Raw genomic sequence first — 19,157 nt, 5'->3', positions numbered from 1 at the left:
TCCGCAACATAATGATGATGATTTATGTCACTTTAATTGTCAGGGCTGCAAGGCAAGTTTATTTATAAAGAACATTTCAACAACATAGCCATTCAAAGTGCTTTCCAAAAAAACATTAAAAGCGCGGAAGAAACACACAATTATGTAATAATGTATTATTTAATAATTATATATACACTTTACTGTAAATATTCATTTAGTTATCTATTCAATTATATTTTCTGTAAAATATTTGCCATCCTGAAGATCTTAAAAGTGCTCTCCACACTGCACAGTTGTTTATACAATTTATTGGGTTAAAATAGTCAAATTCTGTGCTTGTAAATCTGAAAAATACAGCATATTCCTAAACATATAACTTCCCATTCCCACGACATTCAAACCTATGATTCAAACACAGAAAATAAAAAAGGTTTCTTTCTAAGAAATAAAGAGAAAAGAACTATTCAATTCTGGGAGAAAGTACACAAGCATCACTCTCCCATAGAAATCAATTTCATCAGTGTGCTTCCACCTTATCCTTTTAAAAATGCATTTACAAAAGAAAGAGGTTTTTGTGCATCAGTCTGTTGGTTCTGGACATGATTCATATATTTTACAAGTGAAATCATGGTATTCTGTATCATTCTCCAACATATTTTAGTGGTATTAGTGGGTACTTTGTAAATATCATACCAGCTCTTCATGCCTGCATTATACTGTATGAAAAAAGAACTACAGAATAAGGAGTTCACAAATAACATGAATTATACAACATCATAAAAGAACATCATAAACCTGCAGATATTGAAATCCTCACAGCCATTAGACATTTTGTTATAGTGTCGTCTTTTTTTTTTAAACAATATTTGTCAGTTTGTGCTGATTTGTATTGCTGAGATACATTCACCGGTAGGATGCCAGCTTCAGAGGCATTCAGCTGAAGGTTAAGCAAACTATTATTTTTACTTCAGCAGCTTCATTCTGCAGGGAAGAGTGAAAAAGGCGAGTATAAAAAGACACCCCATAGCCTTTAAGTAATTATCTATAGGATTTTAATTTAAATAAATGTCTGTTAAGTCACTATCTCTCACCAGATGAGGTAACACAGAGGTTATTGAGCCTATCGCTGATGAAAGCCCTTACATTTGCAGTATTATAAACTGGGTGACTGTGGCGACATTCCCGGAATAGAAAAGGAGACCGTATACCCTTGTCCCACCAAAATGAGCGCATATACGCAGGTTTTTTTAAACACGGGAAACCCGGCAGAAAGCGGCTCAATGCTACGGTGGATTAATGTATTTACGTTTTATATTTTTTACTTAGTCTTTCTTTGAAGCTCATAAAAGCCTGAGTTGGTGATTTTTCGTCACATCAGAAAAAGGGTTGAAAATGAGCGTGTCCACCCTGTCATCTTTCCATCACTGCCGATAAACGACAACTGCAGAGTTATCTTTCCAAGGAATAAACGCTGTTTCCAAAAGCCAGATGTTAGTGGGGTTTTTGTCCAGAGGTAACAGGGCCTAAGATTGTAACATTAAAGAATCTCAACAGAAAGTGACTTATCCCTATTTAATGATCTAATTTATGATGTTCACTATCAGAGGAAATTACAAAGCAGACACATGAGTATAAATCAGAGTTTATTTAGTGTGCTAATAATTTAAGAGTGTTGAAGAGTGGGGTTTTGGTGCTCCTCTGGCGGACGGCATGCGGTGCTGCACCACCATGACCTTACAGTATCTTCTGTAGTGATCTAAAGCCTGCCTTGTTCTTCGTCTTTGGACACACAGATAAACTACAGATTATAACGATCCTGGTCTGCCTCTGCCGCCCTGTTCGATCCATCGACTGGGAGGTTTCAGTCTTAGGCACACATAGCTTAATAAGTAGAGGCAGCATTCCTGAGTGGCCTATTGGACAGAAATTAGCAGCTCACATCAGTATTACATCAGTCTCTATGGAGACCGCAGCCTCTACAAGCTTAATAAGCAAACACTAAGGCTGACTAGGTGTAAGATTCATACTCTCACATTGAATCTAGGCTACACAGATCACAGACAGCTGTGCTCTGAAGCTGGTTATACTCTCATTATACAGTCCGTGTACCAGTCAGGCGGTGACAGAGGTTAATCTGCTATAGCGCTGTAAATCCCTCGGTGGCTGTCGCCTGCAATGAGATGAGGCTGAAACGGTAAGTGTGTCTGTTCTGGTCCTGTTGCTGATTTGGGCTACGGTGCTGAAGACTCCTCCTGTTTCTCTTTGTAGACTCGCAGAATGGCCTCACACACAAACTGGAACTGACACTGAAACACAAAACATACAAAGAGTTACCAGCTGTTACACAACACTGAACTGGTAGTACTGATTACTTTAAAAGAACAAATCAACAATGAACTGATCCTACGAACACGTGATGTTTGAGAAAACAAAAGCCTTATTCTTCTGTCATGGCGCTCCCCTGTCAAATACCAAATACGTATTAATACGCAGCTGAAAATAGTCCCCAAAATGCAACAACAGACACGAGGCACTGTGAGGCTGTACTTAAAGCTAACAAGCTGATATTTAGCAGGTATAATGTTGTTTACCATGTTGAACATCTTAGTTTAGCTTGTTAGCGTTCAGAGTACATTTACTAATAGCATTCACCACAAAGCACAGCTGAAGTTGATGGCAATGTCATTCATTTTGCAGATTTTTTCATAAACATATAAAGTTTCGCAAATCAAAAGTTACTATCGTGACACGACCAAAAATCACAAGCGGCAATCTCTGGGAAATGAGATCCAAAAATAACACTTGCAATTACCGCTTATTGGCACAGGTGTCGAAATAAAATGTCATTATTAATGACTGAATAGTTGTAAAATATTTAAATCTGAATCAAAGTGGTGGACCAACCAACCATGCTGGTAGAATTACTAAAAATAAAATGTTCAGCAGTCTCACATACATACTAATGAAGCTAGAAGGTATTGAGAGACAAACACATATGTTTTTGTATTTTCATGGAATTTGTTGACAAGAGAAAAACATAGAATAATGCCAGTGTTATCCCTCAACATATGGCTTCTTGGCATGAAGGTTTGTCCTCTGACTGTGCATGTTTTCTATAACTGTGAGAGACACAAACATACGAGGGGAAACCTGAGGAACTGTTCCATCAGCACAAAAACATAAGAGAGAAGAAGCCTCAGGGACTAGATCTCCTTTCAAAATAAGGGTAATATTGGTAGCAGCAGTGGCCTAGAAGCAGGCTGGAGGACTGCCATATTCAGAGCACTACCTTCCATCAAAGCAATGAGTAACACTTTCCTCTCCCTCGACAAACACCGCTGAGGTGCCAAAGAGCACGGCTTCCAACCTCAGCTTGCATGCTCCAGTTCATCGGCGTAAAACTGTGGCAGCCACATGTCTGTGTATTAATGAAGGTTAAAGATGATGAGACACCCCAGAGTCAAGAAGTGGGACGTTAGCCATTTGAAAAGTAATTCTGGGCACAGGGAAGTGAAGTCTCCTCTCCCTTAGGAAGATTCCTGAATTTCTTTATATGGTAAATTAAGAAAATGTTCAACCTTCCATGAAGCTTCAACTCCATTACACCAAAATGTCTGACATTTCAAACTAATTGCAGTGCGCCTAATGCAATATATAAACCAGAATTTTATTTTTTTTAATTGCTACATGCATTTGAATAGCCAAGTATTGAGCCAAGAGAAAGCATTTGGCTAAGATGTGGGCCAAAAATGTCATTTTGAAAGAAAAAGGGACAAGTTTCACCTCAAACCTTCCACATGATCTTGCCATGCACTCTTCTGTTAATTGGCCATTTTGATAAGCACTTCTCAACATATACTGATGTTCTCTGAGGTTACATTCCCCCTTTGTCAAGCCTTCTTACCTGACAGACAAGGTGCAAGTTGTACATGTAGACAAATCAGTTGGAACTTGTGATAATTAAAATCTTGTAATCTACCAAACAATCCTCATATAAAGACAAACACAAACACTCATGTGTGCTTATTGCAAGCAAAATGCCTGATATCTCTCACCTGTAAAAGCGTGAACAGGCCTGGTAATGGCCAATGGCATATGGTTACAGGTAAACAAGACACTTCTGAAAAGGTTTGGGGACCATTTTTGGATTCTGTTGTACAGTTGAGAGTAATGCGTGTGAAATCCTGGCTAATAAGGAGGAACTCTAATTTGCTATGATTCTCTATCTTCTCTAATTCTCTAATTTGCAAAGACAAATATAGATGAAAGTACAGACAAAGGGATTATGAAAATGTCAAAGAATGTGTAAAGGCTGCTATTTTATCTGCTATTTTAATTCAGCTATTTCTATACCATTTTAATTCTGCTATATTATATTATTTTAATTCTGCTATTTTATACCATTTTAATTCTGCTATATTATATTATTTTAATTCTGCTATTTTATACCATTTTAATTCTGCTATATTATATTATTTTAATTTTGCTATTTTATACTATTTTAATTCTGCTATTTTATACTATTTTAATTCTGCTATTTTATACTATTTTAATTCTGCTATTTTTATAATGGTACTTCAGACTCATTTACATCAACACTGTGATTATTGTACTGTAAATGCTCTTATTCTGTCCTTGTACTAATTGTTATGTTTTTGATGTGAAGCACTTTGGGCTGCAATTCTTGTATGAAAGGTGCTATACACATAAAGCTTATTATTATTATTATTATTATTATTATTATTATTATTATTATTATTATTATTATTATTATTATTATTATTATGTGTATGCATGTAGGGTGGTGGAGCGAGATATTCAATTGGCTTGTTGCACTGTATTTCATCTAAAATATGTTTTAGCATATTGGATCAGACCACTATAAAAAGGTACATTTGTTTGTTTTATGCTGTTGTGTTTTGTTTGAGAAGTTTCTTTTTTTTTTTATGTGTTTTTGTCATTTATTGGTCTTTTGTTTCTGTAGTTTATCATGTAATACTTTTTCCTCTTTAAAAAACAAAATACTAAACACATTGTTTCAAAAGGAAAGTTGTAATCTACTCTGAGATATTTAGAAAATACAGACCATGAATATTGAGGATGGCTTCAGATTCAGTGAAGCGTTTTCATAATGCAATAAAGAAAAATAAAGAATTTAACTAAAGAGAGTCACTGTGGCATAAATCCTCGTTGTGTTTTTTCATACCGTGGTCTGAACCATCATGGCTCGTTGATCTCTCACTGTATTGACAATGTCCAACGGAAAAATCGGCCGACCCTCATCTAACTGAGTCAGCGCCGTTTCCATGGTGATCAGAACACCTGTCCGTCCAATCCCAGCGCTGAAATTCAAAACAAACACAGCATTAAGTGTACAGTAGGAGCGGGTACAGTACATGCCGGTAGTGTTCAATTAAGAGCATACTCTGTGTGTGTGTGCGTGTGTGTGTGTTACCTGCAGTGTACCATTAGTGGCTCTTCACCTCTCCTCCTCTCCCGGACCGAGCTGATGAACAGCAGGAAGTCTGAAGGGTCATCAGGTACGCCGTGGTCGGGCCACGCGACATACTGCAGGTGTGTGACTGAACGTTCCTCACCCCGCTAACACACACACACACACACACACACACACACACACACACACACACGAAAAATAAAGGCCGATAATCAGAGCGGATTTAAGTATTTCATAATCTGTATATAAAATGATAAACATGTAACCTTTAGGATATATTTTATTTATTTATTTAGCCTACATGTAGCCAGGTTACTCCCGTTGAGATCTAGGATCTCTTTATCAAGGAGACCTGGCCAATAGTCGCAGCAACACAGAGTTTCAACAGTAAAAAATTACAGAATCACAATTCTAGAAATGATCAGATAAAAGATTTGCACACAGATATAGTGGACTCAATAGATTTCAGCATAGCTTTACATTTGTTTAGGGTTACACTGCTTCTAAGTATGAGTGTGTAGATGCAGTAGCATAAATATAGATGCCTATATCCCCCACATGAGACTAACTCTGCAGTGCTGAGGGCTCAAACTAACAAAAGGGTGTGGTGGAAAAACTGAGCAGGTGAGGAGAACAAACCTGCACGTGAGCAGTGAGGTTAGGAAGTAAAGAGGGACACAGAAAGATGAAAACAGGCGGGGAGGAGAATTTAGAGTTTATAATGGTCATGTGGCCTGTGACTCCATGCAGGGATTAACTCGCTCCGCCAGAGGAACAGATGGGCCTACACAGCAGTATGTGCATGCATGTTTGTGCCTTCATACTTCATGCCTCCTTGAGCATTGTCTGTTTATTTACCTGTTTACAATAGAAGTCAATGTGTAAAAACAACTAATTTAATCTGATTATTTTCCATACAAAGTGTTTTAAACTTGAACAGATAAACTTCCCAGAATGACCAGCAATCCCACAACACATGCCCAACCACGCACACATACAGACCAAGCCACCCACACGGAGGTGACTGTACGTTGGCTGCAGATAGCTGCCGGTGTGAGCTCTGTTATGTGACATATGGCACAAACATGGTACATGTCACTGCAAACATACAAACAGAAAAGCTCTGTGTTGTGCGACCGTGGTCATGCTTTGCTCATTGTTCCTGTAGATATGAAAGCAGGCGTGAACTTTGCTACTAGGGCTGCAACTAATTATTTTCATAATCAATTAATCTGCAGACTATGTTCTTGATTAATTGTTTGGCCTATATTAGACTATTATTATTATTATTACATCATAATGTCCCAGAGTCCCCAAGCTGAAAGGTTTTTGTTTTGTAAGCTTAAATAATGTTGGTCTCTATACAAAACTATAGACCCGTGCCCATTCATAGCCATCTTTGGTGTCGCTCCAGACCCCCGCGTCCTTTGTAATCTTACTAAAATGGAAAGATGCACACCCACCTACCTTTAATCCCTGGATCAAGGACATACTGTACGTTCTTAAGTTAGCCAAAATAAAACACTCATTAAGGGGCTTCTCAGAGACTTTTAGTAAAGTATGGAGTCCCATTCTTAACCATATTAAAGAGAAAATCCAATTACTCGCTGTTCCATATTAATACAGCTCTCTGCCCTTGAAATCTCTCCCTTTACAAATACATATCCAATAGCCTTCTATTTCTTTCCCCTTTTGTCATCTTTTTTATTTATTTATTTAGTATTGTATGTTGTTCTTTTTTCATCATCACTATTCGTTTTATTTTGGGTTCATAATATGTCGCTGGATATATCATACAGTACTGTACCACTTGGTAAAAGTAAAAATATATTTTTTAAAAAGGCCTTGTTTTGTCTGACCAAAAGTACAAACCCCAAAAGTATTGGATTTATTATAATGTTGAGATAAAAGCAGCACATTTTCACATTTAAGAAGCTTAAACAAGAGATTTTGTTTAAAAACTTGATTATCAAAATAGTTGGCAATTAATTTTCCGTTGATCAACTAATGATTGCCGCTTTATTTGATACTGTACCTGTGTGTGTGTCAGAGTGAACTGCCTTGTCACATATGCCAGGTTACACTCCTCGGAGTGACACTTCACCCGCATGTGCCCGTAGTCCTTCACTTCCGGCGGATGCGGCCAGTACTGGTGGCACTTAGTCTGAAAGTGTATGACATCACCAACAAATTACATTACATGATACATGAGTCATCAGTCAGGATACAATGTGCTGCTGCTGCTACATCAGCTGCGCTCTGCTCTCATGAAATCAAACTCATATTCAACAGCGTCGTATGTTCCGCCCGACAGTCTGAGAAACAAAAGCAATTCATCAGGAGCAGGATGATCATCGTGTGTGTGTGTGTGTGTGTGTGTGTGTGTGTGTGTGTGTGTGTGTGTGTGTGTGTGTGTGTGTGTGTGTGTGTGTGTGTGTGTGTACATGATTGTCAACCGGAGAGAAACTTAGGGCACTTGACGAATATCATGAAAATGATCGGTTAATGAAAGCATCTGGTTACCAAGCAACAGCGGCGACAGAGACATCTTCATTCAACAGGACCTTGATAACTCGCTGCCTTTGTCTCCGTGTGGATGTGTCTTCATCTCTCATTGGCATCCTGCTCACACTTTACTTTTAGCTATTGTCTGCACTGTGAAACCCTGCAATTACTCACAACGGTGCCAATTTATTATTTTTGTGTGCAAACATCAACGCCTAACTGTGTGATTACAGTAATCACGTACCAATAAAACACGAAACGTGATGCAGTAATCACTGTGGTAATGCATCTCTGATACAGAGTTGTGTAATTTCAAGCCCTTTCGGTTGAATCATTTCCATTCCTGTGTAAATGTGGCTGTTTACAGTATAAAAGCATATATACCCGTCCCCTCTCTGTCAGAGTTGTTAGCATGATGATGGTGTGTGTCTGTTGCTCCCAAACAGTCTGCCAAAAGTGAGTGCAGGTCTGTGGCAATGGACCCTGAGCAGCAATATAACGTAAACATACAGCAGACTCTGGGGGCGCCACCTACGAGACAGACAAATAAAGACACAGATACACAGACACACACACACACACACACACACACCACGCAGAGGATGAGTTTACATTAAATGTCAGACAGGGACAAGACACTCAATTTCACATCAGTGATGCGCACCGTGATGTGGCTGGCGTTAATGTAGTCCTCCTGGCCCTGGAGCACCACTCTGGTAGCATCATCTGAAAGAAGAGCAGGAAACCAGCGCGTGAGCGTCATAACAGAGCTGTCGACGCACCGCAGGCTCAACCAATTAAGTTTCATAAGATGCTATAGTGGGGAGCTCCAGATCACGGGTAGACAGGTAGCACATACACATACAGATACAGATAGTCAAAGTAAGCAGCACTTACAAGGTAAAACATCCTTATATCGATTCTTGTCCATATTCTCAGGGAGCCGAGCACAGTTTAGTGACAGACCAGGCTTCCTCCTGTATAAATTCTAGAAATGACAAGCATACAAACACACACATGCGCGTAAAAACACAGAGAAACATATTCAAACAACAACTACAAATTCCAGCCAAGTGACGCGACTTTGTTTTAGATTTCCAGGAGTCCAAGTGAACATTAGGGCCAACATCCGTCCCAAGGCTCCCCAGGCTCATTATGATGCAAAATAAATGAGTGGGACAAACTTAAAATAAGACATATTTTGGCCCTGCTTGAAAAAGCTGCATAATAAATACCTCAAAATGAAAACAGAGTGTGCCCGATTGTATTCCTCTCTCCAGCTGTCTCATCGACTCCTCCAGTGTCGTGACCCGCTCCGACGGGCTAGGGGACGGCTTGTCTCCCTGTGATTGGACGGTGAGTGTGAGGGCGGGAGGTAACTGCAGCAGGGGCGCCACCCGGCCAGGACCTGGAATCCAAGGACAGTTCAAGGCTGAGATAAATATTCATAGAAACATCAAAGACAGCGTGCACACTTGTATCACATGCTGCTTCAGCAGTTCTGTCTCTGTTACACACACACACACACACCTTTACGTCTGATGAGCAAGGCCAGCTCCCTGGAGTGTGACTCTCTGCTGGCTTTTATGAACATGACAACCTGATCATGTGTGTGTTCAGAAATGTCTCGACCGTTGATGAGCACCACCAGGTCTCCCTCCAGGAGTTTGGGCTCACATCGACCGGCCTACAAACAACACAGAGTCAGTTAAAAGCCGACATCTCCAAACCACAAGTCATTCTATATTTCAGTCTATGCCGGCTGATTTATCGGGATTATTGTATTTGTCAGAAAATAAGTAACACAGAAATTGCAGTACCTAAATAACAAACTAGGTTTGAGTTACTTTAGAAACAGCGTCACAATTATATTGTTTGTCAACCAGAGAGCGCTGCCTCGCTCAGGATTTATCAAGGTAACAGTTTAAAAAAAGGATCTAAGGGATCTAAGAGTTCACGGTTTGGTTAGTTGGTCTGTTCCTTAGCAGGATCACGGAAAAACTACTGGCCCGATTTTCATGTAACTTGGTGGAAGGGTGTAGCACGGGCCAAGGAAAAGCCCATTACATTTTCAAGCGGATCTGAACCACGGGGCGGATACACGCATTGTTTTTCACCTCGCCTCGGCGGAGGTCTGCGCTGTCCGAGAGCCCTTGTAGTTTGTTTAGGTTTTGCTTTCTTTTTTAAATTAACATTGGCTGATATATCATTATTAGATTTTGTGTTTTATTATTAATTAATCTGTATGAATTAATCGCCTGAAAATGATGTGAAAAATGTCCACAATATCCTAAAGCCGAAGGTGACGTCTTCAAAACGTTTGTTTTGTCACTCCAACAGTACAAAAACAATTCACACACACACACACACACACACACACACACACACACACACACACACACACACACACACACACACACACACACACACACACACATATATATCAATTGAGTAAGTAATTTGTGTAAGTAACTTCTGAGTCCGCTCTTACCGGAGAGTCAGCTTTTACGTTGGATATGGCTAGAGGCATCTTCTGATCCACCCCACCCTAGGGAGAAGTTAGGAAATTTAATGGAGGAGTGACAACACAAAAATAATGTGCGTAGATTAAAAATACAAACATAAACATTGCCTTGTGTGGTGAGTGTAAGAGAGAGACCCACTTTAACATTGAAGCCAAACTTGCCGTCATGATCGGGGGCAATACATAAAAGCATCAAGTCACCGTCGCCAAGAACACCCTGCACACACACACACAAGTACTCAGATTTAATGGACGCATGGATGGATACACAGTAATAAACTTGGAGTTGATGATGAGATAACGGACCTTATCATAGTGGTGTGAGCTCTGCTCACCATCCTCCTCTCCTAGGCTGCCGTCCATTTGCAACAAATCTCTCCCGTGGCTGTGAGAGCCAGAAAGGCTAAAAGATGAAATAAAATGATTTCTTCACAATGATTTTCAGATGAACAGATGACTTTTGGATGTGATAATAATACAATTCTGACTACTCTCATATCATATATATTTTTTAATTATATGGTTAACATAAATGCTTTGACAACACACGTTAGGGGTGCATGACTAATTATTAATAAAAATAATGAATCATTTAATTGCAATTTTTTTTGGCGCTGCTACTCTCTGGAATAAATTCTTTGGCCGAGGCTAACATGTGTAGTTTGGTGCATGCAAAAGCCTTAAACAGACAACAGCTGGAAGTTGTTTTAAGTGGTTTGGCATCTTCGTCAATGTTGTGGCAACAGCATTCCCTAATTCTGTGTTTAGGGCCGAATGATTTTGACAAAAACGTCTAATTGTGATTATTTTGACTGATATTGCTATATGATTTGCGATATTCGATGGAATTACCATTTTCACATTATTATTCTCATTTTCCTTAAAATTATTACGGTTTGATTTTTTGGGGGATCTGTACCAAACAAAGATGTTTAATAAGATGTGTAGTCCAGGACATCTCTGCAACACAATTTATCATTTTGACACATATTTCGCCTTTAACACATATTGCGCCTCTTAGATATATTATGATTTCGATAACATTTTGATTAATTGCTAGTATAATTGAAATAGCAGCTCTTTCATTTAAAGAAATTGCACTAAATCCAATTTTAATGTCGATCTAAAAATTCATTATAATTATTAATGTAATTATAATGGATTATAATCCATCATGCTACCAAAGCCCACTGAATTGAGAGAGTTTGAGAGAGTGCCTAAGAAGTAGACAGACACACATTTCTAACTGATGAGGTGAAGCGTCTCCCTCGCTGTCCTTGCTGCTGCTCACTGATGCCCTGTATGTGTAGAAGACATCCTCCCCCTCCGACATGTCTTTCAGGTCATTGGTCAGTTCAACCGAGGATGGGCGAGGCTTACGGATACCGTGACGAACTCGAGGACTTCGCCTGCCGGAGAGACAAACCAGCAGAACCAGGTGAGTGGAATATTTTAATCAAATGACATGATAGTTAAAAAAGAAAAGAAAAGACATGCTGGATATTTCAATATGGTTGATCCTGCAGGTCGTACCAGTTGGGGGTGTTAGGGGGCGATCTAGAGGGCAGACTCATGGTCTCGAGGTGCTCTGATGAAATCGACCTCTGCACGACTGGGTTCCACACCATCCCACCCACCACACGCAGGCACACTGGGCCGCTGCAAATTAGGAAGAAAAAGAAAGAACATCTTCAGTATTTATGACGAGAATGTACATGTGAATATGCTGCATGTACAGGTGCAGGCTCACCTCTCAGTTTTACTGTTGCCGAAGCCCAGGTGTTGTGTTATCAGCTTTTTGTAGGACTGAACTGTGCTGTTGTTGTTTTTTGGGGTCTTGTTAGTCCGGTTGGAGCTGAAGAAGGAGTGATGATCCACACAGGACCTCCACAGGTTCTTACAGGTCTTGGGACAGGGCAGAACCAGAGACACCTCACAGTCCTGTGTCTCCCCCTGCAACATACAGAGTTTAGTTTTTCTATAATGTTGGAGATCTTTGCAACTCCAATATTCAAGGTCACAACTTGCTGCTCAGGTTGCATTTGTTGATGGAAATAAAAAACTGCCTTATGAATGATTTATTACTTGTCATATAAATATATTGACATATAAACACACTAAGAAAACCTGCCAAAAGGGTTAATCATTCAATCAATGTTCACTTTTCACATCTACAGTATGTAGACCAAGCTTGTGAAATTGTGTTGAGAAATGTGTGTTTAGCATAAATTCACACGTCCTAATATTTACTATAATTATATCAACAGCTAAAAATACAAGCAGTAAAAAAAATTGTGCTGACTCCAAACTTTCCATAGATTTACAAGCCAAGTGTGTAGAGCAATTAAACGTAACAACATGTTCAGAGCAGATCTTACAACTATTGAGAACAAATACACGGTAGAGGGACTCACATGTTTACGTTTCAGATGTATAAGAAAGCGTTTCCTCTTGAATGAAATCTTGATGATGTTCACCCTACATGTGAAGAATGCAATTGGTTGAAAGAAAAGAAAAGAATACAGTAACAAGACATGTAATTAGCGTCATAATCACTCACCAAGGGAAGAAACTGGAGCAAATCATATTACAGAATATTGCAACACCACTGGAGGCCAAACCCACCATCAGAGGGGCGTCGTTGGTGTCCTGAGAGACGATGAGGGAATGACAGGACGCGTCATACATTTGAGAAATAAGGAGGATTCAGAGGAGGTTAAACTAGAACATGAGGTATTACATTAAAGTTTAATGGGATGGATGATGGATCTGGATGTTTTGAAGTGGGGTTGTATGAGGTACTCATTCAGTTAGTGTATTACAGTCGATGGCGGTCGTCACCCAGTGCGGTCGGCTGTGGACTGAGGCAGCAGTAAGATATATTTTTGCCACCTTCGATTTAAGTGCACGCTATATTTAGAATATTTACTTGTTTTAAATGGTTAGTTTGGATTAACCAAAGTCACAAAATAACACAAACTAACTCACTGATGGAGGCAGCTGTAGACCAGCAAGTGTTCTGTGAGGTAAAATTCCTGTTTGTCAATGAAGTCTGGTGGCTTTGAAGAGAGCATAGATAACAGCTTCAGTTCCCCGTTGGAAAGGGCTGTCTGACGGCAAGGGGTTGAAAATATTCTAAATATAAAGTATATTTAAACTGATATACATTTTATTAATGTGGGCCTTTTTTTTATTTTAGGTGGCTAAAATATGTTTTTCTGCTGCACCCCTCCACAGCAGTAAATTGCTTTGCTTCTGTGCCGTAACACCTGTCTGCTTCTCCAAACTGTGGGCACACTAACAATGGAGAAGTATCTCATACAACCCCATTTCAAAACATCCAGACTTTCCCTTAGACGAGGGAATTACTCTACCCTGGCAGCATGCAACTCCACTCCATACAACTCCAGCGTTCGTGCTGTGTTGAGGAAACACAGCTCTGCTTCGCTTTGCTTCAGCCCCCTGGGAACACACACACACACACACACACACACACACACACACACACACACACACACACACACACACACAGACACAGACACAGACAGACACAACCTTAGGAATCAACAGCACCACAAACTGGTTATTCTTGGTTGTAACATGATGTAATGAAACGGTCTGAATTACTTGTGCTGTGGATGCAGTTCCTCCACTTTAGACAGGAAGTCTTCATCCTGCTCAGGAATGAAGTAGCACTTGGAGAGGTAACCGGGGAGTCTAGACGGACAGTGATCCCCCATCTCCGCTGCAGGTGATGGAAAGAGACACTGAGCATCCACACATAACCAGATCCACACACTGACATGTCGGGTAGGGCTGCACGATACGAGGAAAATATGCGATAGCGTTGTTAACCGATATTAACGTGTACTCTTCAGCATCAATAAAAAAAACATCACGATGACGATAAAAAAACAATATATTGAGCAGCTCTATCTGGGGTACTGTAAGAGAGCTGGAGCTTATTGAGAGCATCCTCAACTAATTACTCACTCAGTTATTATTATGTCATTAATCAGAAAATGTAGGACTTACACTGCATGGCGTAAGAGGCCAACACTACAGCTGCACTCAGCGGACACTGCAACCTGCAATCATACTCCAAGATTACACATTGTGCCAGATAAACACAAACTGTGCACAGAGGGGGATGGGTGGTAGAGTTTGTGAGTTACTAACCGTCCTCTAATGTCACTCCTGATCTGGAGGAAGTACAGGTGCCTGCAGGGACGAGGCAAGAGGAAGTTAACCAACCCACGCATTCATTTTTCTCCATAATCCCAGCGAAAAAGGACCTTTCTGAGTCAAACTACTTCTCCAGAACAATATCTAGTGATATATGACTGCTACAAAAACAGACCTACTAACCTTGTCTGTTCATGCTGCAGAGAGTTAGGATCAGAGATGAAGAAACGTACTCTGAAGTTCAGATAAAAGGGAGATGCAAGACCTGCGGAGAAATGGCATATATCTTTAGTCGCAAGTTTACCTCAATCCTCTTCTCTCCTACACCTCCTATCTATAAATGTATTGAAATATATTTTAAAACTAAGGTTTTAGAATGTATTCATCTAGTCTAGAGAAGTATTTCCAGGTAAAAACAGTGAATTCTCTGAACGAGCCGGATACCTTTTATCTGCTTCTTCAAGGGCTTCTCAGGCTCCAGCCATCTCTGAGAGAAAGGAATTCATTAAGTATAATGGCAAACTGGGGCTAAAAAAAACCATTTATGCAAGCATACCCTGTGGTTATCATGGTCAAAAACAGCAATCAGCAAGTGCAATACATTACAATCCCAGCCCCAATGTGCAGCAGATGAACAGTGGGCTCACAGGAGAGTGTGTGTTGGCTGTGCTCGATTCTCTGATCTGCAGACTGAAGAGCTGCCTCTCTTGCAGGCCCAGGTGGTCGCATACTAGGTCCAACAGAACCACACCTTCATCCTGCTTCTGAAAGATGGAAACGACAAACAAACATTGATATCAGCCAACATTTCCGGTTCCTTATTTGTACGTGTAAATATACCATGCCATATGTCACAATAGTGTTTAATGTGTAGATAAAAATCTGTGAGTTTCTCCTGGGTTATTTTAAATATGAAAAATGATTGCAAATCAGACAAAAACAATTACAAATGCATACATCCAGGTGGAAATAAGATTTCCATCTGCAGTAACGATGAATCACTCTGAGGGATATAACTCATAACGCATCTGAATTTCTCCACACTTTTTGTTACCGGAAGCACATTCACATCACAAGAGGACCATGTTTACTGTAAACTGTGGCGAACAGCAAGTTCTTGCAGCAGAAACAAATGAATACATTTTGATGTGTGTGGACACAATGTCCGGGTGAAGATCGGCTTAAAAAGGGCCCTCAAAAATCTTCTAATCTCTCAGTGAAAATCTGTAAAACTTCTTACAGAAACACAAGAAACACAGGAGCTGTAAAAAAGAGAGTAATGGGGGTTTAATGTTGGAAAAAACCTCTCCCACTGCTCACATAAAGATGCTGCACAGCTGCTGTCCTAGAAAGCAATATTTGTGATTCTGCATGTGTGTGTGTGTGTGTGTGTGTGCTTGTCAGCGTGTGTGAGTATGCTGCTGTCAGGCTGTGTATGACATGCTATGAGGATGATGTCAAAGGCTCCTAAAGTGTGAAGAGAGCGTGTCCTTCAAACCAAGGTCACGGTGTTAAACAAGAGATGTGGATCAATGGGAATAGGAAAGAGTAGTCGGTCACTGTATCATGCACTGACGCTATGATCGTTAGTGCAGCACAGAGATGGATAGCAGCAACATATGATCTCCTCAACAAGGAGTGTGTGTGTGTGTGTGTGTGCGTTTGCGTGTGCGTGTGCGTGTGTGTGTGTGTGTGTGTGTTACGCACGCTGAGTCTGAAGGTCTCGATCGTGCCGTCCAGCAGCTGAACTAGGCAGAGCAGGTCCAGTTTTGGCATGTCTGTTACCACGGTAACTCTGCTTCCCTCTCAAGACAAACACCCTGCCCTGACCTTGTCACTGAGTTGGGACCTGGAAACACACACACACACACACACAAACACAAACAACCACAAAAACAGTGTCAGATGTTTCCATACTGTTGTCTTCCAATGAAAGCGCGATGACATTGTGTGGTGAGTAATATATGTGCTGGATGGAGCATCGGGCTGCAGTGAGTAATGCAGCGTGAATGCGAAGGAGTGACTCTCTTAGTGTGTGTGTGTGTGTGTGTGTGTGTGTGTGTGCTTGTAATTCCTTATTATTTGGCCTGGGTCTGAACATGTCCCTTCCCTCTCCCTGCTGCTCTCCCTCAGCCTCTCCGCCTTTCGCAGGCAGCTGAATGATAAGAATGTTAAATATTTTCAGAGTTGAACACGCCCATCTACACTACCACCGATCTCAGTCCAGCCGCTGGCAGCACGCAGCATGAGCACAAACACACACATACATGCAATATTAATGCATGCACAAAGCCAATAACTTAATCCAACTTTGAGAATACCTATATTGTCTGTGTTCATGTGTGTGTACATACATGTGTCCTGTCTTGGTTTCCAGGTGAATGATTAATGGATCCAGGCCAGCCTGTCTCACACTGATTCTGAAAGGACACACAGTTTTTGAGTTAATGTTTGAACACAGTGACACATTCTGAATATATTAAAAGAGAGCTGCAAGTCCCAGTTTGGTGACTTGTTTTCCATAATGACCCCTCTCACAGGCATGCCTCTAATGAACTTACAAGTAAATGCTACATAAAAGAGCTTGTGGATATGACTTCACTGGGTGTCTTGCATCTATTGTTTTATATGTTGAGGTGTGTACCTACAGTTTTCTTACTTTATGATGCTTTTTACATATATTTTCTGCCATAGCCTTTACTTTACAAGTAAAAAGTGTACTTTGTAGGATATAAAACGCATTGATGGCCTCTCTTGCTTCACCAAACGTAAACATACCAATGAATAAACAGGGTATATCTGTATTTATGTTGTCCGACTGTCCCAGTTAATCGATAATGAACTCTGCTGTGACCTCGCTGTACTTTGAACCACAGCGCCGACAAGGAACCTGTTGACACCCTTGAGTTTTCTACAGCTACACCCAAAAGGAGGAACACTTCCCTGGCTAACTTTACTTCAACTACGGCTGTCCTCGTAAATAACTACAACTTGGCGAAGTGACTGTTTTTTGGGAAGAGTTAGTTTAAAAGACAAACAAAGTTTTGTGTACCTGTACCTATCCAACTTCAGAGACGGATCGTATTCCTCAGACTGTCCGCTGTGAGAACCTCGGGACGGGGCGCGTCGGAAGACCCAGGTATAGTTAGGTAAATATCCGGGACAAGTTTCTCATCCCTGGCTGCGCTGACTCCGCGCGGCCCCGCCCCTTTACCGCGCGCGCTCCCTTCGAAATGCGCGTTCTAAGGGGCGCGCGCGCAAAGTATAGGAAATACTGCACAGAGCAATACAAACCAAAACATTACAAACAAGGTAATCAGACCCAGTAGTTTTGTTTTTTTTTTACACAATTTTTATTGAGAGTATTTAAAAAATCATAGACATATTTCATCATTAAGCTTTCATATTTTTTGCAAAAATATAAGCACAAACTGTAAAAGAAAAGCAAAATAAAACTATAATAAATTAATCAAATCAAAAACAGTTAAGGAAATGTTAGGAACAGACTGCAATTAAGACAACTTTTTAACAGCGAAGAAAACATCACATTAATTTGCTTTAGATGACAATGTGAGGGAAATTATTTATTTTGTTATGTACACCCTTAAAACATCATAAATTAAAGACCAGCTAATTGTTCAACTGCACTTGTATATACTTTTGTGTAGTTAAATCAATAATAAAGCATCATATTTTATATGTTTTGTATGTTCAAATCTTAATTAGTAAAGTTATTAAAGTTGTCAGATAATTAAACTGGAGTAAAAAGTACAATACTTTCATTTATTATTATCATTAGTATAAGTTTTATCATGGAATGTTTACACTTGCTTTGATAGTATCACCCAAAGGAAAAGCTGAAACTAACAACTATATTCAATTATTTGATTTAATTACTCCGAACATGTTCTGACAGACCAAGGTGATGTCATCAAATTGCTTTACTTGTCTGGTGAAACAGTGTAAATCCCAAAGATATAAAATAAACTGGGGAAACCAGTAAATCCTCAAATTTGAGAAGCTGGAACCTGAGAATGACATTATCAAAAATAATTGCAGATTGATTTTCTATCAATTAACTTATTGACTAATCAACTGTTGTTCTGCTGTTGCTCTAATTCCTATATGAAGAAAGACATGTATTTGATTTGTCAGTCTACTTCACGAAATCCTCTGGTTTGCTGTCTCCATCTACAGGACAGATGAAGTACTGCTGTCATGTGTGTTCACCATGAAAATGTACTGCTCATATTGTATGTAGAGTACTGTAGAAAATGACTCAAAATAACTGCTGAAATCTGTAACACCTTGAAAAAGCATTTATAAATGTTTTTTTTTTTTTTTTTTCTCCTTACATATAGAGCACACTTATGCAAAAATAAATGTTGATAACAAGTATAATCTCAGTGGTGGATGAAGCATTCAGATCCTTTATTATAAGTAAGAATAGTGATAGTGACACAGCTGTACATCTCTGCTGAACCAAATGATGCTACAGCTGTTAAC

At 39.9% G+C, this 19,157-nt stretch overlaps 1 protein-coding gene across 2 annotated transcripts; it reads right to left on the bottom strand.

Moving 5' to 3' along the window:
• Positions 1-93: 93 nt before the first annotated feature.
• ptpn3 (protein tyrosine phosphatase non-receptor type 3) lies at positions 94-17,837 on the bottom strand. Of its 2 annotated transcripts, none has more exons than XM_029452365.1 (27): positions 17,704-17,837; positions 17,006-17,071; positions 16,359-16,500; positions 15,299-15,415; positions 15,096-15,138; positions 14,835-14,916; positions 14,646-14,687; positions 14,502-14,554; positions 14,094-14,211; positions 13,841-13,928; positions 13,027-13,115; positions 12,881-12,944; positions 12,217-12,419; positions 12,000-12,125; positions 11,705-11,875; positions 10,773-10,869; positions 10,606-10,683; positions 10,434-10,490; positions 9,473-9,629; positions 9,178-9,350; positions 8,840-8,930; positions 8,607-8,668; positions 8,327-8,473; positions 7,473-7,601; positions 5,438-5,583; positions 5,189-5,324; positions 94-2,288 (listed from the first exon to the last, which is right to left on the bottom strand). In XM_029452365.1, the coding sequence occupies exons 3-27, from the start codon at positions 16,425-16,427 to the stop codon at positions 2,214-2,216; spliced, it is 2,613 nt and encodes an 870-aa protein (XP_029308225.1). In that variant the 5' UTR covers positions 16,428-16,500; positions 17,006-17,071; positions 17,704-17,837; the 3' UTR covers positions 94-2,213. The 2 variants fall into 2 exon arrangements, with proteins under 2 accessions (XP_029308225.1, XP_029308226.1); XM_029452366.1 differs by having other exon boundaries at positions 17,710-17,801.
• Positions 17,838-19,157: the final 1,320 nt, after the last annotated feature.

The sequence above is a fragment of the Cottoperca gobio genome, chromosome 16, assembly GCF_900634415.1.
Source record: "Cottoperca gobio chromosome 16, fCotGob3.1, whole genome shotgun sequence".
Classification (NCBI taxonomy): Eukaryota; Metazoa; Chordata; class Actinopteri; order Perciformes; family Bovichtidae; genus Cottoperca; species Cottoperca gobio.
The sequence above is the reverse complement of the archived record's forward strand: the minus strand, read 5'-3'. Positions and strand labels throughout refer to the sequence as shown.

What these genes read in the sequence shown, in the direction of transcription:
- ptpn3 (XM_029452365.1), bottom strand. Translation starts at nt 16,427, where the DNA reads ATGCCAAAACTGGACCTGCTCTGCCTAGTTCAGCTGCTGGACGGCACG. An exon ending in CTCTGACAGAGAGGGGACGG is followed by an intron (nt 7,602 to 8,326) that starts GTATATATGCTT and finishes ATACACTTTCAG; the next exon opens with ACTAAGTGCCACCAGTACTG. An exon ending in TCACTCTGACACACACACAG is followed by an intron (nt 5,584 to 7,472) that starts GTACAGTATCAA and finishes TGTGTGTGTTAG; the next exon opens with CGGGGTGAGGAACGTTCAGT.